The 22220-nt window shown below is 49.2% G+C and overlaps 1 protein-coding gene across 1 annotated transcript; it reads right to left on the bottom strand.

The window, feature by feature from the left end:
* Positions 1 to 9451: 9451 nt before the first annotated feature.
* Positions 9452 to 21973, bottom strand: Ucp3 (uncoupling protein 3). Its single transcript, XM_051149041.1, has 7 exons — positions 21918 to 21973; positions 15893 to 16052; positions 15192 to 15393; positions 14803 to 15003; positions 13719 to 13820; positions 12898 to 13078; positions 9452 to 9616 (listed from the first exon to the last, which is right to left on the bottom strand). The coding sequence occupies exons 2-7, from the start codon at positions 16016 to 16018 to the stop codon at positions 9502 to 9504; spliced, it is 927 nt and encodes a 308-aa protein (XP_051004998.1). The 5' UTR covers positions 16019 to 16052; positions 21918 to 21973; the 3' UTR covers positions 9452 to 9501.
* Positions 21974 to 22220: the final 247 nt, after the last annotated feature.

Below are 22220 nucleotides of genomic sequence, written 5' to 3'. Positions count from 1 at the left end.
AACCTCAGTATAGGGGCCGAGAGCTGGCTACACAGCTAGGCACGGCTGCTGGTGCTTATAACCTCAGTATAGGGGACGAGAGCTGGCCGGCCAGCAAACCTAGACAAAAACACACCCATGTTAATTTGTGCATCATTAACAAAGGTTAGCCGGTTCAATTCGCAGTTCTCCACAGTAGGTTTTAGTATGTCATCTCTCCGTAGTATATATCTATTGCTTTGTAGTTTTGCCCCTTTAGTTAGACCTTTCCCCACAAAGAGCTAAATCCAAAACTTCATTCTGGCTGAGGTGGTTGGGATGAGAATGGCCTCCAGAGGCTAGTGTGTTTGAATACTTGGTCACCAGTTGGTATTTGGGAAACTTTAGGAGGTGTGGCCTGGTCCATACAGTGAGTTCCAGCACAGCCAGGGCTACACAATGAGAAAAGAAAGAAGTTTTCTTCCATCCTGTGACTCATCACTGTAAGCTTTATCAAATCACCATGCCTGGGGTAATGAAGAGTAACATAATGTGTTAAGAGTTAGTAATAAGGCCAGATGTTGTGGCTCATGCCTTTAATCCCAGCACTCGGGAGGCAGAGGCAGGCGGATCGCTGTGAGTTCGAGGCCAGCCTGGTCTACAAAGTGAGTCAAGGATAGTCAAGGCTACACAGAGAAACCGTGTCTCAAAAATAAATAAATAAATAAAATAAAATACATGGTAAGTAGCAATGCCAGTCTTAAAACATGTCTGTTAGTTTCTCAAGCTTAAACCTTTGGACAACAAAATAAACAGAACTCTGATTTCCAGCTGTGATTCCTACATAGCTACACAGAGGAGTTCTATCCAGATGGGCTAGATTCATGGTGAAATGAACCGTGGAAGCAAGCAGTGAACAATTTATTTTTATCTTTGGTGTGTGCAAGATGTAGCTTTTTAATTTGTTTGTTTGTTTGTTTGTTTCTGAGACAAAGTTTCTCTATGTGGCTTTGGCTGTCTAAGACTTGCTTTGTAGACCAGGTTGGCCTCGAACTCACAACGATCTGCCTGCTTCTGCCTCTCTGAGTGCTGGGATTAAAGGTGTGTGCCACCACACTGGCATAACCTTTTAGTTTTAAAAAGTTACACTTGTTAAGTGTTGTGGGGGTACACAGGCCATAGCATGCATATCAAAGTCAAAGGACAATTTACAGGAGTTGGCTCTCTCCTACCACGTGGGTTCTGGGGTTGAAGGTCAGGCAGTCAGGCTTGGCCATCAGTGCAATTACCTGCTAAGTCATCTTGCCAGCTCAGGAATGTAACTTTTACTTAGATCGCTGTTGCAGGTCATAGGAAGCTTCCGCACTATAGAATACTTGGGGGGCGGGGCAGAAGAGTTGAGTTGTCCTCGTCTGAAGTTATATTTTTGCTATGTGGACATGGAATTCTGATTCTCAGAGTAAGAACTTGATCAAAATCTGTCTGCATTCCATACTTGTCCTTTACCAGTGTTTTGAAACCTACTGAGTTCTTTGTTTAGGGAGCTGCTCAGATACTCAAATAAGAGTGTGACAACTGTTGATGAAAATTTTCCTATCAAAGAGTTGAGCCAAATAGCAGTTTCTGGGGATTTCACACTTTGGGAGGCTGAAGCAGGAAGGGTACACAGAATCTCAGTCTGTCTATCTATCTGTTTATCTATCTATCTATCTATCTATCTATCTATCTATCTATCTATCTACCTATCTATCCATCCACCTATCTATCCATCCATCTATCTATCTATCTACCATTTATATCTCTCCTTCCTGGATACCATGTGCTTCTGCATCACCATAGATCCCCAAGTAGGCCAAGCAAGAGGATGGAAACCTATGAAATATCTTCTAATAAAGTTGATTTATTTCAAGCACTTGGGATAGTGATGGAAAAATTAATAACACACTATCATGAAAGAAATTCAAACCAAAACAGTGATGAGGTGCTACCTCATACCTGTTAAGACGATACTGTTCTGAGCCCCAGAAAGTAATGAGCATTGGTTAGGACATGGAGAAAATAGAGATCTGTGAGCTGGTGGGAGATAGTCCAAGGGCGCTGGTCTCCATCTTTTTTATTTTTATGCTTTTTCATTTTTGAGACAGGTTCTCCCTGTGTAACCCTGACTGGTCTGGAGCCTACTATTAGACCAGGCTGGCCTCAGACTCAAAGATTTACCTGCCTCTGTCTCCTGAATGTTGGGACTAAGGCTTGTGCCACCATGTTTGCTTGTCTTAGTTTTGAGGCTGGGTCTTACTGAAACTGTAGCTCACTGACTAGCCTGGCTGGCTAGGCATTGAGATTATACAGTTGCCAGGACGTGGCGGATCTGAACTCCAGTACCTGTGCTTTTGACACAAAGCCCTTGACCGACTAAGCTGGCTCCCCAGCACCCTGCATTTCTTTTTGACCCAGGGCTTGATATAGCCCAGGTATGATTGGAACTAAGAAGAGGCTGTATTTGAGCCACCAACGTGGTTCTCTTCTTTTTCTGATGGCTGAAGCTGTTGGGTGCAGGTATTTGATCAATAGCTGCCAAACCGTTCACCCATGTTGGCCATGGCGGCAGTGGCCTCGGGGCAAACCAGGTGTCTTTCCTAAAGCAAGCAGAGAGCAAAGCTCAGTTGGATTGCTACTGCTGCTCCCAAGTCTGGTAGTGGTGGTGGTGGTGGTGGTGGTGGTGGTGGTGTGTATGTGTGTGTGTGTGTTGGGTGAGGGACATGACACAACAGCTTTGGCCCAACCATTTTTGTGGATACTGTAGGAGCTGTCAGTTGCACAGCCACTCCTCTGGGGATTCCCCCCAGATGTTGTCATGGCAACTTTGACTGCTTTTAAAATCTCACAACTACTCAGGGAGACCCTGACCCATCCTCAGATGTTGAGTGGTATATGTACACAACAGGAAGAGATATTATATGTTCTTTCTTATACGTGAATCTGAGTTTCTAGTGTGTGTGTGTGTGTGTGCACCTGGATACGTGTGTGTACATGGGTGGGGGTTGGGGTGGCCATGTATAAGATGTAAAATGAGAAAGGGGACCATGACAGGGGAAGGAGAATAGAATAAAGTGGCATGGTAATGGTAAGGGAACTTCTGACAGGAGCATGAGCAGAGTGTAGGGAAAGATGGAGAGAGGAGCAGGGGAGGAGGATCGACCAAACCGAATGTATATGAAAAATGCCAACGTGGCCGCCTCCATGGCTCGCTCCTGTAACCCCAGCACTCGGGAGGCAGAGGCAGGAGGGCTCTGTGAGTTTGAAGCTGGCCTGATCTACAGAGTTCCAGGACAACCAAGGCTGTTAAACAGAGAAACCTTGCCTTGAAAAACCAAATTAACTGGGCGTGGTGGCACACGCCTTTAATCCCAGCACTCAGGAGGCAGAGGCAGGCAGATTGCTGTGAGTTTGAGGCCAGCCTGGTCTACAAAGTGAGTCTAGGACAGTCAAGGCTACACAGAAAGACCATGTCTAGAAAAACAAAACAAAAAAGAAAGAAAGAAAGAAAGAAAAGAAAAAATCCAAACTAAAGCCAGGCATGGTGGTGCATGCCTTTAATCCCAGCACTCAGGAGGCAGAGGCAGGGGCATTGCTGTGAATTTGATGCCAGCCTGGTCTACAAGGCGAGTCCAGGACAGTCAGGCATACACAAAGAAACCTTGTCTTGAAAAACAAACAAACAAAAAAAAAAATTCCAGCACTCGGGAGGCAGAGGCAGGTGGATCGCTGTGAATTCGAGGCCAGCCTGGTCTACAAAGAGAGTCTATTACAGCCAAGTCTACACAGAGAAACCCTCTGTCTTGGAAAAAAAAAAAACCAAACAAACAAACAAAACTAAACTAAAAAGAAAGAAAAAAAAGTGCTCCAATGAAGGCCAGGTGTGGTGGTTTATGCCTTAATTCCAGCACTCTGAGGTAAGAAACAGGTGGATCTCTAGGTTCAAGACCAACTTGGTCTATATAGCAAATTCCAGGACAGTTAGGACTACACAGAAAGACTCAGCCTCAAAATGAAGGAATAGATGGAAAGAAAAGTAAAGAAAAATGCCAAAGTTCTTCAATGTTCTACTGTGTCAGTCCTGTAGTTGAATTTAGATTCAATCTAGGTTATATCTGCTTGATACACTAGAAGAATTAGAGGAAAAGCAAATTTCTTTCTTTCTTTTTTCTTTTATCTGTTTTTGGTTTTTTGAGACTGGATTTCTCTGTGTAGCCTTGGCTGCCCTAGATTCACTTTGTAGATCAGGCTGGCCTCGAACTCACAGAGATCCACCTGCCTTTGTCTCTGGAATGCTGGGATTAAAGGCATGCACCACCACACCCAGACAGATTTTTCTCTCTCTCTCTTTCTTTTAAGATTTTATTTATTTTAAGCCTGTAATCCCAGCACTCAGGGAGGAAGAGGCAGACAGATCTCTATAAGTCCGAGGACAGTCTAGTCTACAAAGTGAGTTCAGGACAGCCAGGGCTACACAGAAAAATCCTGCCTCAAAAAGAAGAAGGAGGAGAAGGAGGAGGAGGAGGAAGAGGAGAGGGAGGGGAGGGGAGGGGGAGGGAGAGGAGGAGGAAGAGGGGAAGGGAAGGGGGAGGGAGAGAAGGAGGAGGGGAAGGGGAAGGAGAAAGAATTTATTTTAAAGTGTGTGTATGTGCGTGTACACATAAGTGTACATATGAGTGGAGGGCAGAAGCATTGGCTATGGCTACCCCTAAAACTGAGGTCACAGGAGGTCGTACCACCTGACATGGTGCTGGGTGATGAACTCAGATTACCTAAAGGAGCACTGCCCTAATTGCTGAGCTGTCTCTTGAGCCTTTGAATTGTTTTGACTGACCTGAGGCTAGGCACATGTGGAGTGCTGGGCCCCAGAACTCAGGAGTCTATTTCCTGGGTGGGCCCCTGTGGGAGAACTCGCATCAGTTCCTAGAGAGGGTCAGGTAAATAGTCTCTGGAGTCACAGAACTAAAGACCCTTCAATGAGCTGGTTCAGCCTCCTCTTTTAAGCAGGCAGAGGGTGGAGCTCAATTGGTAGCTCACTGGTCTATCCCAGAGCCCCAAGTTTGATTCTGAGAACAGAACAGAAAGCTGAAGATCTCAGCAGAGCAGCCAGCCTAGTGCTCTGCCCAGGGACCCCCATCAACCTTATCCTCCCTTCCCCGAAAGCCTGGACCCAAACATTGCGGGGCTCCTCCTCTCCTCTTCAGAGCTAGGCATGGTGATGCAGTCTTGGAATCTCAGCACTTGGAGGGGCAGAGGCAGGAGGATCAGGAGTTCAAAGTCATCCTTTGCTATACAGTAGATTTGGTCCAGCCTGGACTACATCAGGCTGTCTCAAAAACTAAACAAAGAAATCTCCTCAATCTCCCAGATCTTCTTCCTCCTCCTGCTCCCTGCTCTTCCCCATCCTCTTCTTCTTCATCCATATAGTCCCCTCTTCTAATGGCACAGAAATTAACAGAAGATGGTTTCTGGCCCCGGGAACTCCAAACAGAGATCAGGAGTTTAAGAGTGATTTACACATGTCAGTCAAGTCAAAAGAAAGAGGATCTTCTAAATGCAGGTTTTTGTTTGAAGGCCTCGATGGACTTTCAATCAAGATAATTTCTTTTTCTTTTGTTTCAGTTATCTACTTCGTGCATGTAGATGATCTCAAGCTACAGTTGAAATTTAGGAGCATGCTGGGGAACACTTTTCCCCAGTAGGCTGAGTGTCTGGGCAGGAAAGGAAGAAGCCCCCTCCCCTTTTTTTTTAGTGTTTTTTAGTGTTATGGGTTCAGGAATAGCCTCACACTGAGCACTCAGACTGATGGAGTTTATTGAACCCTAAACAAGAACTGATGGTTCAGGGCCACAATCTGGGCTTGGGAGCCAGACTCTGCTGTCAGTCTGTTTCTAAGGCAGGTTTTTGATTTTTCATAAGAAAAACTGTAACTAAGTAACAACCAGGTACTCAGGTGGGAAGCAGGGGGCCAGAGGCAGCATCACATCATTTGACTGGCTAAACATAATTGACTTTCTTCTGAGTACATTGTATCTAGGTAGCTAGACAAAGCATTTTAAGCTGATTGTTTAAGATCTATGCTTGGGGACTTTACAGTTACCCACTGTTCCAGGAGAAAGGAACATAGCAGGGTACTGTGGTTTTGTTTACATAGAACATACATCATTAATTTAAGCAGAATATGGAACAAGTATTGAGTTGTAAGCAAAAGGTTATTTAAGTTTTCAGCCAGGCAGAGTCTGAAACCCTGAACTAAATTTCACCTTATGATCAAAATGGAGACTTAAAAACAAAATGGCTTCTGTTGTGCCACGGAGGGGCTGTAGAGTTGAAGCAGGTTACAGCATTAAGATTTATTTATTTTTATTTTATGTGTATGAGTGTGTGCCTGCATGTGTGGCTACGCACCATGTGTGTGCAGTGCTCAGGGAAGACAGACAGTGTCAGATCCCTTGCACCTGGAGTTATAGGTGGTTGTGAGTTCCCCACCATACGGGTGTTGGGAATCAAACTTTGGTCCCCTGCAAGAGTAGCTAGTGCTCTTAACTGGTGAACCATCTCTCTGGCAGCCCGCAAGGTGTTTTTAATTAATCCTCACATGCTAGTGGGCAGGTGTTGTGACAGCCAAAGTTAAGTTTTAATTACCATGCCTAAAAGATCCATGAAACAAAAATGCCTCTAACCTTAAGCCCCTTGGCCAAGGACAGACACTCTCTGAAATGCTGGAGGCTATTATTTCTGTTTTCACTCCCCTACACACATTTGTGTGACCCAACCACACAGGATGTGCTTGGCCACCTGTAGTGGGAGGTACTAAGGCAGGAAATATGTCTGATGTGTGCTTGCTCCTGAGTGGACCTGGTGGAAAATACGATGGCCTTATGGGGTTGCCTTTTAAGCCTCTGCAAAATGTGACCCATTGTCATTTTCTGGGAACCCAGGAAAGGACCTGGCCAGAGTGCACCATCTTGTCTAGTATTTAGTTAGAGCTTGCTTCAAACTTGCATCAAATTTATGCAAAAGGTCATATTCTTGCCTGGGGGATTAACAGCATGTCACTGACACCTCTGGGAGGACACTGAGCAGCAAGGGCTCTCTGTGGCTAGCGGTCTAGTAAACTGAGGCAGGATGAGGCTTGGAGACCAGCTCTTTTCTTTCTGTATTCTTCTCGAGACAGGGTCTCATGTGTTTCAGCCTGATCTTGAACTTGCTATGCAGCCAAAGTTGGACCTTGAACTCCTTGACCCCCCCCCCTTCCACTACCTCCTGTGTGCTGGGATCACAGGTGAGCATCGTATGTCTGGTTTCTGTGGTGCTGAGGATCATACCTGGGACTCTGTGTCTGCTGGGCAAGCACTCTTTCAGATGACTTATACCCCCAGCCTGGAGCCCCTTCTGACTTTCATCAGAGCCAACCGAGCTCCTAAGAAGCAGGAAAAGGCACCGCATGTCACACATATGACAGTGTAAGACAGTTTGAGAGATGTGCACTTTCTCAGTGACTTTTCTCTTGCTGTGATGAAACACCATGACCAAGGTGACTTATAGAAGGAAGATTTATTTGGGGCTGACGGTTCCTGAGGAATTAAAGTCCATCATGGTGAGGAGGTCTGGCAGTAGGCAGGCATGGGGGCTGGAGCGCCCACTACAATCTCACATCTCAAGCTGAAAGCAGGAAACAGAAAAAAAAAAAAAAAAACAACCCAAAAAACAAAACCCCAAAAAAACCCAAACAGCAACTGGGAATAGCATGAGCCTTTGGCCTTTCACAGCCAGTCCCAGGTGAAACACCTCTTCCAGCAAGGCCACATCTTCTAAGCTTCCCCAAACAGCTGCCAACAAGTATTCAAATGCCTGAGATATACAGGGGACATCTCATTCACATCACCATATGCAGTAAAACTTTATTTCTTCTTCTTCTTCTTTTTTTTTTTACATTCATTCCTTTATTTATTGTGTTTGCACATATGTACATGCACATTTATGTACAGGTGCTCATGTGGAGGTCAGAGGACAATTTACAAGAGTCAGTTCTGAGCCAGGTGTGGTGGTGCACGCCTTTAATCCCAGCACTCGGGAGGCAGAGGCAGGCGGATCGCTGTGAGTTCGAGGCCAGCCTGGTCTACAAAGCAGGTCCAGGACAGCCAAGGCTACACAGAGAAACCCTGTCTCAAAAAAAAAAAAAAAGAACAACAACAAAACAAGAGTCAGTTCTTTCATTCCACCATGTGGGTCCCACGGATTGAACCCCCTGAGCCATTCATCTTGTTGCCACATGTGCAGTCTTAAGCTTGGAAGTTGGTCCTGTGCTTCATCTCTCCCTTCTGCAGATGGAAGGCTGAAGGCTTCACAGGTAAAGCAAGGGCTCTGCAGCCAAAGGCATCAAGAGAGAAGGAGGAAGATTGGGGGCGCGGGGTGGAGCCGGGTCTGTAGCAACTCTGACAAGTATGACCCCTGACACGAGAAATCTGTCGTGTGACAGAGAAGGCATAAGAGCAGCCGTCCTTAGTCTCACCTTTAAGGTGGGAATTCTTTCATTGAGTCATAACAATTTCCTAGCGATTCTGAGTCCTGCTGCTTTGGACTGATGGACAAGCAGTGCCTCTTCCCTCAACCCACAGTCCTTTGCAGTTCGCGGGCAGCAGGTTCCCATGGCGTCAGTCTTCCATGGTCCCCATTGTGCAGTTTCAGTGTGCACAGCCTCACCACCATAACCTGGATTTCCATCAAACTTCTTCTCTAGACAAACATTTCTCCTAAAATATTTTGTCCTCGTGTCTTAGACTTGTAGACGGGCATGGTTGCCATAAAGTACCTCCACGCCCTGCTCCTCCTTCGGTCTTCCCAACACCCTGATGAGGTAAACAGGGAAGGCTTGACTGTTGTCCACTGTGTATCCTCCATCCTCCAGTGTCCTCGGTGGGCCCAGCAGGACTCCATTGTGTGGCTTCAATGTCTTCTTCTTCCTTCCTCATTTTCCCCAGAATCCTAATGGAGTCTACTTGACAGACTGATTACAGAAGGGCAGATGACTCGTAGGAAGTCCCATGACTTGGAAGGCTGCATCAACAGCTTTGTGCTGAAGTGTCCCTTGGGGTATTTTAGTTGGTTCAGTGACACAGTGGGCTGATCTTCCCAATGTGTGCAGCCTTTTCTGTTTATTATTCATCGCCTAATCCTACATTTCAAAAAGGAGTTGGCAAACTCCCCTTTTGTCCAAAGGAGTCTGGTTTTCTTTGTTCTCTCTTGCCTAAATGTTAGGCATCCAACTGAAAGTGTTTTAAAAATTAATATAATTTATTTTCCCGTCAGGTGCAAAGCAAAGGTGTTTTTAGGACAAAACACAGAAGACCAAACTTTCCTCCTTTTTCAGTTCAGTCTCTCGAGTCAGCAGAAGGTACAGACTGTAGAGCGTGTGGGCCGGGGGTCCTCTAAGCTGAGAGCTGAGGTTCCATCCGTTCTAGGCAGCCTTTGATAAGGAAAGCGCCACGTGGCCCCTTGCCTTGTTCAAAATGGAGATTCCCGCAATACCTGGACTTTCATCAAGGCCCGCTTCAGCTGCTCATAGGTTACAAACATCATCACATTCCAGGCTCCCAAACGCAGAAAGGAGGGCACAAATCTGAAGAGAGAAACAAATGCCGCATGAGTAGGAGCCGGCTAGGAGGCCCAGGTACACCGGTCAGCTGTTCCCCTGCTCACTGGGGCTGCTTGTCACAAGTCTGAGATCCATTTCACCTTTAGCTTGTCTGCTGAGGGCATTTAGGCAGAAGAAGTTGGACTCAGAAAAGGAAAGAAAGCTGACTTGTTAAGGCAGGTTGCTGTAATTAGAAAGTTGATTCTCATAGGCCTGTGTGTCCACTCTGCCGGCTGCCAGGCCCTTTGCTAGAAACTGAGGCCAGAGAGGCTGAGTAACTCAAACCACAAAGTTGGTAAATTGCACTGTAGGGTTGAGACTGGCCCAACTTACCCCGAGGCTAGGGGCTTTGGGGGGGGGGTGATTTACAGTCAGATTTCCACCTAGAGAAGGTCCAGGCTAGGATGTCAAGAATTGTATGTGGGGCAGGGTGGAGGGAGCATGGCACCAGATTTAGCTCAAGTCCAGAAAGCACTCTGGGGCTCTGGTAGTAACTGGGGACAGAGTGTCCGTCCGTCCAGTGCTTCTCTGAGGCAGGGAGGAGCCTGTCCTCTGGCCCCTTAGCCCAGCCACTCTCCACTTTCTCCTGCTTGGGCCCCTTGATTCCTGCCAGACTTAACAAGTCGCCCTGACGATGCCAGGCCCTCTCCTGTCCCTTTAAGCACGTTACTTTCCCCTCAGCGTGCACTGTCCCCTATCTTCTTCCAGCCTGCAGGATTCAATTGGGCATGGCAGCCATATGCCGTGACATTTTCTTTGTGGGGAGGGTCTGAGACAGACCTTACTATGTAGCTCTGGCTGGCCTTGAGCTCGAGGCAACCCCCCTCTGCTTCAGCCACCATACCCAGCTTGCCATGGCTGTTCTTGAACCTTCACAAGGACTATATAACCAAGGCAATATCACCAAACTCTGGAGTCTAGTCAAACCTGGGCTAAGATCTTAGCTCCTCCAGCGTCAGGTGCCTCATCTTGCAAGTGAGGACAGTAAGAGCTGGGGGTGTGGCATATGCCTGTGATCCTGGCAGGGAGTGTGGCATATGCCTGTGATCCTGGCACTTGGGAGGTCCAGGCATGAAGATCAGGAGTTTGAAGCCTGTCTGAGCAACAGGAGGCCTTGTTTAAAAAAGAAACGAAGCCGGGCAGTGGTGGCACATGCCTTTAAGCGGATCTCTGTGAGTTCAAGGCCAGCCTGGTCTATAGAGTGAGTTCCAGCATAGCTAGAGCTGTTACACAGAAAAACCCTGACTGGAAAAACCAAACCAAGAAGAAGAAGAAGAAGAAGAAGAGAAGAAGAAGAAGAAGAAGAAGAAGAAGAAGAAGAAGAAGAAGAAGAAGAAGAGGAGGAGGAAGAGGAGGAGGAGGAGGAGGAGGAGGAGAAAAGAAAAAAGAACTAAACTAAAATAAAACAAGAGTGTGGCCACCTTTAATCCTAGCACTCGGGAGGCAGAGGCAAGTGGATTGCTGTGAGTTCAAGGCCAGCCTGGTCTACAAAGTGAGCTCAGGACAGTCAAGGCTAACACAGAGAAACCCTGTCTTGAAAAACCAAAAATAAAATAAAATAAAAAAATACAACAAGAGTGTGTAGCAGTACCTCCCTTACAGGGATGTCACATGGCTGACTGGGCCTGTGGGGAGGGGACAGCATCTGGCACTGCTCCATCAATGTCATGTACTTGTCCCTGACTCTTAGAGGGAGGCATTGGCCAGAGCCTGGCACACACATAATGTTCAATAAATGTTTTCCAAGAGAAAGAGTAAACTGAGGCATTAGATGGGGACACTTAGCTGAGCAGTGTCAGGCGACAGGTTGAGCATGTTACTTCCAGACATGAGAACCTCCAGTGGCCTCTGTCTGTCGAGTTCACCTTAATGTCACACGCCAGAAAACATCTGCAAAAGGCATTGGGGTGGGAGCCAAGCAAAGACCTTACCAGTGGGATAGGCAGCACCACAGTGGGCGTGGCCTCAGACCCAGGGCCCTGCCAGTTGATGATCTTGGGCAAGTTCCTATTTTGAAGTGCTGTGTGGGAACTACTTCTCAGTTCAGAGGGTTCTTGTAATACCGTATATAAGGTACCTAGCACAAGGCCCAGTGAGAGACTTGGCTTTTGGGATGGTGGTGAGGAACCCACCCAATTGAACGCTTGCTCTCTGTGTTCATGTCCCAGATAATAAAGGATGAATGGGCCGCCAGCCTCAGCTCCAAGGAGCTTGGGCACTAACATGCAGATGAGCTTCATTTTGTAGGAGGTGGAATTACCCAGAATGGGTCAAGTAGTATTGCTGAGGCTCCTGGGGAGGCAGGAAAGCTTAGATCCGACAGGGCAGGGCGGGTAAGAGTTAGATGGTGTGGGCAGCCAGGGAAAGGTGTCCCATGGACTCAGGCACTGCTGTAAGTGAAAGCACACCCTCAGACCGAGTTCCAACCCTGGAACCCATGCAAAGAGTGAAGGAAGGAACTGCCTCCACCAAGTTGTCCTCTGACCTCCACATAGGTGCTGCCTCAGACACATATCAAATGCACATGCACCACACACAATAATGATTATGATGTTAATGGTAATTTTTAAGGGATAGGCCTTCCATGCAAAGGCACAGGGACCCTGATGTTGGCGTAGTGAGTATGGCACCTCTGTGGTGGTAAAGTGGTCAGGAATGCAGGTGGAGAAAAGCGCCCCACCCCCCCTGCCTTGAACATTTAGAGACAAATAACAACTTTACCCAGCCTTGGCCTACTCTTCCTTAGTAAGGCTTCTATTGTAGGCACCTTGGATAAGAAAACCCCAAGAGTCGGGTGTGAAGGTATATGCCAATAACGCAGTGCTCCGCAAGGAGCCAGGAGGGTCAGAATGTCGAGGTCATTCTTGGCTGCATAGAGTTTTAGGCCAGCCTGGAATCATGAGAGTCACTCAGATAGAAAAGAGGGAGAAGGTGGAAAAAAGAGAAGACACACACACACACACACACACACACACACACACACAGAGAGAGAGAGAGACAGACAGACAGACAGACACACACACACACACACATACACACAGAGAGAGAGAGACAGACAGACAGACAGAGACAGACAGACAGATAGACACAGAGAGAGAGAGAGAGAGACAGACAGACAGACACACACACACACACACACACACACACACACACACACACACACACAGACAGAGACAGACAGAGACAGAGACAGAGACAGAGACAGAGAGAGGGAGCCCAAGTGTTCTGGAAAGACTGCTGAAGGCAGAAGGTGGTAGCTTACTTACCCTTTGTAGAAGGCTGTGGGGCCCTCCTGGGCTACCATCTTCAGCATACAGTGTAGAGGGCTGAAGTACCTGCCTGGGGGAGCATTCATATATCGGGTCTTTACCACATCCACCGGGGAGGCCACTACTGTGGCACAGAAGCCAGCGCCAAATGCAGAGACAAAGTGACAGGGGAAGTTGTCTGCAGAAGGGAGGGAAGAACAAATCCCAGGAATGAAATATGTGTCCATGCTGTGCAGGTGTGGGCACTGTCTGTGCAGAGGTGGGCATTGTCTGTGCAGAGGTGGGCACTGTCTGTCTGTCCAGATGTGGGCACTGTCTGTCTGTGCAATGTAACCCTGACCTCCTAGAGCACAGTGCCCAAAGCTGAGCTCTTGGTTAGTCTTGGCAAGCTAGAACTGAGCGTCTCTGAGTAAGAAAACTGCAGCCCAACGGTGTTCCTTTGTTTTGTTTTGTTGCTTTTTCAAGACAGATTTCTTTGTGTAACAGAGCCCTGGCTGTCCTGGACTCTCATTGTAGATCAGGCTGGCCTCAAACCCACAGAGATCCACCTGCCTGTGCTGGGATTAAAGGCTTGTGCCACCACAGCCTGGCTTGTTTTTGTTTTTTTAAGGAAATTGAAGTCAGAGTAGGCAAAAGTGGCTGTCACGAACAGATACATCAAGTTTGGTGCTGGCCCTCAAACCCACGGCTCTGGCCTCTAGCTTAGGCCTTTTTCCTCATCACAATCCTGAACTGGGTACTGGTCCTCTTTCTTTTTTGGGGGTGGGTCCCTGAGGCCTCTGGGTGGTACCCACTCCTGCCTCCCAACCCACGCTCACCAGTGAACAGGTGAGAGTCCAGCAGCTTCTCCTTGATGATGTCATAGGTGACCATCTCAGCGCAGTTGACAATGGCATTTCTCGTGATGTTGGGCCAAGTCCCTGTTAGGAAGGCAGCGGGGACAGATGAGTGCCGTGCTCCAGCTTGGGTGCAGTGTCCTCTAGCAATGGCCTCAGCCAGAGGACCAAACCTCCTCAGCCAAGCAGGTCCCACATTTCCACCTGGAGTTATCAGCTTTTAAACTCCCTGTATCTTCACAAAGACACACCCATTGCTTGGCTACGTTTGAAGCATAATTTGCACTGTCAGAACTTCAGCGTGCCTCCCGGAGCCCCAGGAGCAGGAAAAGATGAGAGGCTGAGCCCCAGGACAGCGACAGATGCATGGCAGGGCCCTAGTAGGCAGGTTTAACTGAGGAGAGGACAGACTTGACGTGTATGTGTGTGTGTGTGTGTGTGTGTGTGTGTGTGTGTGTGTGTGTGTGTGTGTGTGTGAAGGGGACACTAGCAAGGGAGTACTCTGGCAGCACCATGGCTTAAACATCAGAAGGCCATTTTTCTCCTGCAAGGCTTCATGGGAATGGTGGTCCAAGTGATGGAGGGATTTGGGCACTTGCCAAGGGCTAAACACATAGGAGATGCTACAGTCTTCACTCCCAAAGAAGTCCCCTCATCATCTCACTGCAGCTGGCTCCACAGCTGTGCTCCTCCAGGCCTCTACTTTTCTTCTTTGTCCTCTGAAATCCTCCCTCCTTCTCCACACCCTGGCCTTTGAGACCAGGTTCTTTTTGGAGCTAGCATGGCCTTTCCACCTCTGGCCTGCCTCCTGGCCCCTTGCCTGTGGTATAAGCTTGCACCTTGCTTTTCTTTGCTCCTCTGCAGTAAATCCCTGAGGAGTGGAGGCAGGGGAGGACTGGCAAGTTGAAAAGTATTTGAGGACCTGTGGCTGGCATGTGGAGTGGAGTGTTTGGAGCACCCTATGGTATTGAATCATACTTTGGGGGTTCCTCTCTGATGGATTCCCTGTCTCAGCCCTCAGGGAAGAAAAGCTTTTTTCCAATGGTTCCAAGGGTGCCAGGTTTACCTTTCCACAGGCCCCTGACTCCTTCTTCCTTGGCGATGGTTCTGTAGGCATCCATAGTCCCTCTGTATTTCCTCTCGCTTCCAGTTCCCAGTCGTATCATGGCTTGAAACCGGACCTTCACCACATCTGTGGGCTGGGCACAGGTCACAGCCATGGCTCCCGTAGTGCAGCCTGCCAGAATCCTAATGGCAACGCTGGAGTCTGGAGTGGGCAGAGAGACTTAAAAGTCCCTGACACTGCCAGGATCTTACCAGTGTCTGTCACCAGCTTCCCCATCCCCTACACTGCTTGGTGGACCACTCCATGTCCTTGACCCATACTCCAGCTGCCAGCTGGGCTTCCCGCCCACCCTTGGGTGTCCCTCGGTGTCGATGGGTGCCGCCACTCACGGTCTGCTCCCTTGGGGGTGTAGAACTGCTTGACGGAGTCGTAGAGGCCAATTCGAATGGAGGCAAAGCTCATCTGGCGGTGCAGGCCAGCCACCAGCCCACTGTAGGGACTGCGGGGGCCCTCTGTGCGCACCATAGTCAGGATGGTGCCCAGCACGCCGCGGTACTGCACGCTCTGCACCCCTGGATTCTCCCCCTGGATCTGGGGGACAAGCACAGGGCCTGAGGAGCTGATGAGTGGCCGGGGAGGAGGGGCCATGTGTGCAGGGCCCCTCCAGGGTCTTGGAACTAGCATGGTTATTACACCAGGGTGAAAAACGGCTGAGCAGGTCAGCGTGGTGCAGTTCACAAAGCAGCTCTCACTTGATGGGCAGCTCGGCACACCAGAGGGGCTGGCTGCTTTCTGTGTCTTACAGCAGATGGTTAGTGGTTTACCCAAGCTCACACTGTTACTTCCTTACCTTTATTTTCCACTTTATGGTTTACAAAGCAGGGGTAAGCAGTAAAGAGCCCTGTCACATCATGTCAAGGCATTTGGATTGTTTTGGTCACGAGGGATGGTGGTGGGGACCAAGGCAGTGTAGGGAGTGGCCTTCCCCAGGCTCTGTGTGAGGAAGGGCATGTTGGCACACTGGGCTGATGCTGGGTAGAAGCAGCCCCTCCTTCCTTGGCAATCACGAGTGCTGGCCAAAGGCACCCACCTGCAGGCGGACCTTGGCGGTGTCCAGGGGGAAGGTGAGGAGGTCAGCAAAACAGGCCGCAGTGCCAGCCCCTAGGAACTTGACAATTGTTGTGGGAGGCACTTCTGATGGCTGAAGTCCAACCATGGTCCCAGGAGGATGGGCCTGGTTCCTCTGGTGCCTAATGAGGTCCAAGGAGAGAGGTTACCTGGCAACCCTTTGCTTCAGTTCATGGAGGAAGCTGCAAGAGGGGCCAGGGGAACAGACGGTGGCAGGGCCGTTTGGCTTTGTGCCATGTCCAGGGACCCCACAGCACTCTGAAGGGGCTTTACGAAGCGAGAAGTCTGGACACTGCCACACTTAGGCTGCTTGAATTTGGCCCATACAATCAGTTGATTTCTCATCTTTCACACCTTAGCAATCCCTGTCACCTTTGCACTGAGGGTCCATGGGGGAAAGTAGACAGGGTCATTGGTGTCGCCACTGAATGGCTGAGGAAACAGTCCTGGCAGGTAGCAGGTCTGGCTCTGACTCCACAGGCTCCGTGTTCTCCCAGTGTCTCGCTTCTCCTCACTGATCAAGCTCTCTAACCTCATGCCTCTTTCCCAAATGGGGAACATTCCTTGAGACTCAAGGTGACAGTCATTCATCCTGCACTATGCCATCTCCCCTGAAAGGGATGGCTGAGTATACAGCACCCGTGTAGTGGGGATTGGACTTAGGGCTCAGTGTAAGGCAAGCCCTCTACCACGGAGCTACAGCCTCAGCACTTACTTACTTACTTTCTTTCTTTCTTTTTTTTTTTTTTTTTTGAGACAAAAGTTTCATTAAAAAGCCAGGTGTGGTAGTACATGCCTTTAATCCTAGCACTTGGGAGGAGGCAGAGGCAGGTGTATCGCTGTGAGTTCGAGGCCAGCCTGGTCTACAAAGTGAGTCCAGTAAAGCTAAGGCTACACAGAGAGACCCTGTCTCAAAAAAACATAAAACAAAACAAAAGTTTCATTAAATACATCAGGCAAGTCTTGAACTTGAGACCAGCCAGCCTCAGGCTCTCGAATGCTGGGACTGTATGCCTGTACTGCCACACCTGTCCTGGATATGCCTTTCTGTAGGATTTCCTGATTGGTGGTCTGTTGGTGGCACTCTGTTGCTGAGCCCCCTGTTTCCGAGTTGCTCTGCGGGTGGTGGTCTGACACATGAAGACTTCTGCTGTCAGGGCTGCTATGACTGCTCCTCCTGGCTTAGGTCCTGATCTTTCTCAAATCACGGAGGAGACCTTCTCACCTGAGGATAGAGTCTCGGGGGAGAGTCTCAGTCTTAGGTCAAGGTGACACATAAACAACACCGGGGCAGACATGTGCTCACTCATACACACACACACACACACACACACACACACACACACACAATTGTGTGCTCACACGTACATCTATCTTTCTGATGGTTACCCAGGGATCATTTGATGTGAAGGGCTTGGCTTCGCCTCATGTGTGCTGGGGAACTGGTGCACCATCATGGGTGGCCCCATGTTCTTACAATCAGATTTCTGTGCATCTTCTGTGTTGAGGCCATCTCTTGGTGGTGCCCATTCATGGTGCACTAACTCAGATACTCTCTTGGTGTGATGAAGTCCTGATCCTTTAATGACCCGTTCCCAGGGCCAGGGCTGGTCTCAGATTTGTGAACAGTTTGCACCCCTTCTCTACAGAGCAACAGGATTCTGGGCCAGTGGTTAGGAAATCTGGGCTGTGGTCCTGTCTTCTAAGGCTTGCCTTAGGTGCATTTACCCTGTCTTGGGCCAATGAGGATACACACACACACACACACACGTAATGTATCATTGGTATATATTGATATACATATCACATTTAGATATATCGTATGTATGTATGAATGTATGTATGTATGTATGTATGTATGTATGTATGTATGTATGTATGTGCCTCTGTTCATCAATAGGGAGTATTTATGTACCAAAGTATAGTGGCCAGGCTAGGTGACTTTTCAAGTTTTCTTTCAAGTCTGCCCTGTATGACTCTGGTTTCTTCTGTGATGCCTCTTCAACCTATACCTACAGAAGCCAAAGATTCAGGCTTGCTGTCACCTCTCCCTGAAAATTCCTGCCATTGGGAAGGGACTGATGTGCTAATTCTTGCTGAGCAAAGTGACTTCTGACCATCATCCTGGATGGCAAGAGAGATGGAACAGGTTGGTTAGCTTCGTCTTCAGGGGGTTTGATTTCTAGTCAGAAAGATGACCAGATGAGTGGGGCGAGGTCCATGGGACATGGACTGAGGCTGGAACCCACAGCTGCCGGGCACCAGTCTGGAAGCCTGGGTCCTACTGTGGAAGAGTGGCTTTTGAACCCTACCCTGAGGAAGGATTGAGGCAAAACTGAAAATCACTCCATGTTTCTTTCTTTTTCTTCTTCTTTCGGTAGGGTCTCTTGTAGGCCAGGATGGCTTCAAATTCTCTATGTAGTCAGTGCTGACCTTGAACTTCTGCCCTTCCTACTGAGCATCAAACCTAGGGCTTCAAGCATGCTAAGTACTTGAGCTATATCCTAGCCCCTGTTTGCATCTTAAGGGCCACTAAGCTCTAGATGGAGTTAGACAGTGACTCAGGAAAGTTGGGCCTGAACAGCAGAGGCAGGAAGTGTTCCCCACTGGAGACTTACATCAAAGCCTTTATCTGTCCTAGACTGTTACTCTCCTGGAACTGTACCCATCCAGATGTTCTGTACTTGCTGAGAAAACAGATGGTGACATCATTGGAAGATCCCCTCTCATACCTAACTCCAATCTTCACATCATGTCTCTGAGCTAAGCCAGGGATTTGGCCTGGTAAAAGCCACCAGTACATGCTGAGGGGACCCATTGCACACAGGGCTCTGTGCTTGGCTTCCCGGAATAAAAACCCATGCACATGAGCTGCCTGTGGAGGGTCTCCAGCGGCTGTAAGGGCTGGCATAGACAGTGCCCGCAAAGAACTGAGTGCAAGCTGAACTGTGGTCGGTATGGATGACGTGGAACTGTCAAGAAGGCATGCAGGGGAGGAAGAGCAACCTTTCACTTGTAGGGAAACAAGATGGTCAATGCAGGCTAGGCCTGAGAAGGACTGTTGGTATTTTAGAAAAATGAGATGTCCCAGGGGAGGCAGAGGCCTGAACCTGTAGGGCAGAGTGGTTCTCAGCCTTCCTAATGCTGACACCCTTTAACACAGTTCCTCTTGCTGTGATGACCCCCAACCATAACATTATTTTTGTTGCTACTTTATAAGTTCAAGTTTGCTACTGTTATGAGTTGTAATGTAAATATCTGAGAATCAGGGGTCAAGACTCACAAGCTGAGAGCCATTGCTATTGGGTGAAGCCAGAGCTCAGTGGCAGCTCAGAGCAGAAGGGCCTGGCTGCTGGGCTGCTGGGCTGTGGGGCCCCTGCAGTGGGAACTTGCCATATGTCACTTCCCTTGATTCTCAACACCTGTCAGGAAAGGTAACTGAGGCTTGAACACGTTAGCTTGCTCAGCATCTCCAGCCCCTGGTGTTTGGTCTATTTTAAGTTCAAAACCACTTTGGAAAACGTAGGGCAGTATTTAAATCCAGTTTACAGGTGAGAAAAATAGAGGCTCAAGATGGGAAGAAGTTGGGCTGGAGAGATGGCTTAGTGTTTAAGACTACTTACTGGCTGCTCTTCCAGAGGACGTGGGCTCAATTCCCAGCACTGACATGGCGGTATACTATTGTCTGTAACTCCAAGATCTAATATACCCACATGGACATACATGTGGGCAAAACACCAGTGCACATACCATGAAAATAATAATAATTTAAAAAAAAAAAAAAAAGAAATCTGGGCGGTGGTGGCACACACCTTTAATCCCAACACTCTGGAGGCAGAGGCAGGTGGATCTTTGTGAGTTTGAGGCCAGCCAAGGATACACAGAGAAACTCTTGACTGACCGCTGCTCTGCTGTTCTGATAGCCAAGCAATAAAACTGTCATTGTTGCATTGTGGCCTAGTCAATGTGGCCATTGGCTCCTCAGAGTTTTGCCTTTTGTTGAGCATCCAAAGCAGCTACTAAATGCTTCATAAAACCAAATGTGAGTCGGGAGAAGGCTGGGTGAATACCAGGGTCCACTAATCAGATGAACTTCGTGGGCCCAGAGAGGCTACGGTCTGTGTGGGGTGAATGTAGTCAGGCCTTGGCTCTCGCGGGCTTTTCCTTCAGCCCATCACCTTGTCTGCCTGAGTTGTAAGCTGAGACAAGCTCAAGGAGGGGGCAGGTTCTTCAGAGATCGAGGCCTGAGGCTTAGGGCCCTGGGTGCCAACTTGGCTGGGGGACAGCAGTGCAGGCGTGTTCGGAGAAACACCAGCTACTTGCTCGGGCTTCATTCCCCTTTGCCCTACAGAAGAGCAGCCAGACTGGGCTCCGTCCCAGCAGGGAGGTACTGGCGGCCCTGCCCAGGCCTGGAATGTACTGTGGGAGCAGCTGGCTCTCCTCGTGGCATCCTTGGGGGGGGGGGGCTCTCTTCCCCCTAAGCTTTGCATTTGCCCTGGAGAACTAGGCTGCTGGGTGACTTGACATCCTGAATCTGAGGCTCACTCAGAGCTGGGCAGGCCCTCAGGGTAAGTTCTTCAGTAGCCCTTCTTCAAAGCCTGTCTGGGGAACCCTCAAGTGCTGGTAGAAAAACCCTGTGTTCTGCTTTACTTTGGAGAAACACTGAGGTCAGACAGGCAAGGGGCCCCATGTATGGCCACTGTCAGAGCCCTGTGACTTAGTGGCATTTTTCTCCCCACTGAGGCAGGTGTGCCTCTGAAGATTTTGCATCCCTGTCAAGCAGGCCTTCCCTCTCTCCCTACTTTATCCCCTGCTACTTCTGACCCCACTGTCTTGCAGCTTTGCCCAGTTATCTGTTTTGTAGCTCTGCCAGAGGTTCTAAAGCAGGAACAAGACCAACTTGCTCTCCTTCCCTGTGAAGACTGTAGTTAGGGTAGGCCCTGAGACAGGCTAAGGAGGGCCAGCTGGCCCAAGAGTCATTTTTACCCCAAATGAGAAGACAGGAAATGAGGTCAGAGATGACCTCAGGGTCCTTTGGTAGAGGGCTGCAAATGGCAAGGTTACACTTAGTCCAGTGGAGACTGAGGAGGGCTGGGCAGTTGGAGCTGGTGCAGGCACAAGGATAGATTAGAAGGAACCAATGGGGCCTCTAAGACCAATGAGGACATTGTTGGGAAAGTGCTCACTTAAGAGCTTGTAATTGGGCGTACCCAAGTTTAGAAGGGGTACCCCTGAGCCATCCATCAGAAATAGAAACAATGGGCAGACACATACTTGAGTATGTGGGCAAGGTGACAATGGTAGGCGTAGTAGGAACCACCCTGAGGTCAGGGCTCCCCACCCTCCTTCTGGCTGCGCCTCAGCTGTTATTTGAGGAACACTGACAGGTGGCAGACCTTTGCCTCTGGGGCTGGAGGTGGAAATTGAGAACAGTCCCCCTCCTTGTAGTTCTGCTGGGGTACCCGCAGCATGAGATGCTCTGCTCTAGCGACCGGTCATGTTTGCTGAGCGTGTCCTGCACTGCCCAGCCCAGCTCCCTCCAACCAAGCCTGTGCACTGAGTACGCCACCAGGCAGAGTGGCCACAGGCTCTAGAAATGTCTACCACACACCTGGGCCAGGCTTGAGGCCAGAGGTGCCCTCATCGTCTCTACCCAGGCCCCTCAGGACCCTTGCTGGAGAGGGCTTCGTGTTTTGTGGGGGATCCTGGGCCAGAGGAGAGGGATGCTTTACATCCCGCATTTGTAAAATCCCAGCAGAGGAGTCAGTAGGACAAAGGGCAGTCACCGGGAGTCAACACAGATGTGGGAGTCAAGACTCTGCCCTGGGGCTGAAGTTCCTTCATCTTTACCAGGTGGGGGCAAGACTGAATCCCTCTTGGTCTCTCATGCTGTGTTGAGTGATCCCTGATAGTGAGCATCCATGGAAAGGAGAGCAAGCAGAGCGGCAAGGGAGAAGGGGCTGCTGAGGAGAGGCAGTGGTTCTTACCTGTGAGTCTAGCCAAGGGTGGGTAGTGCAGGGGCTCCCCTAGGGCTCCATTCCACGGGGTGGCAGCCGGACCCGACGGCCGCTAGTCACCATTCACTGTTATCTCTGCTGCCTCTGGCTTGGCACTGGCCTTATGCACCAGATGACCTGAAACCTAATTCTGAGAAGCTGGTTGACAGCCTGATCACTTGACAAGGGGCGGGCTGCTGAGGGGCAGGAAGAGGAGGGGACCAGTGAGTTCCAGCTCTGGGTTAGCTTCCTTGACTTGGGGCTCTTTAATATGGATGGCTCCTTTGGGCTTCC

Source organism: Acomys russatus, chromosome 7 (assembly GCF_903995435.1).
Source record: "Acomys russatus chromosome 7, mAcoRus1.1, whole genome shotgun sequence".
In the NCBI taxonomy this organism is placed as follows: domain Eukaryota; kingdom Metazoa; phylum Chordata; class Mammalia; order Rodentia; family Muridae; genus Acomys; species Acomys russatus.
Note: the sequence above shows the minus strand (reverse complement) of the source record. Positions and strands in the feature narration are given on the sequence as shown.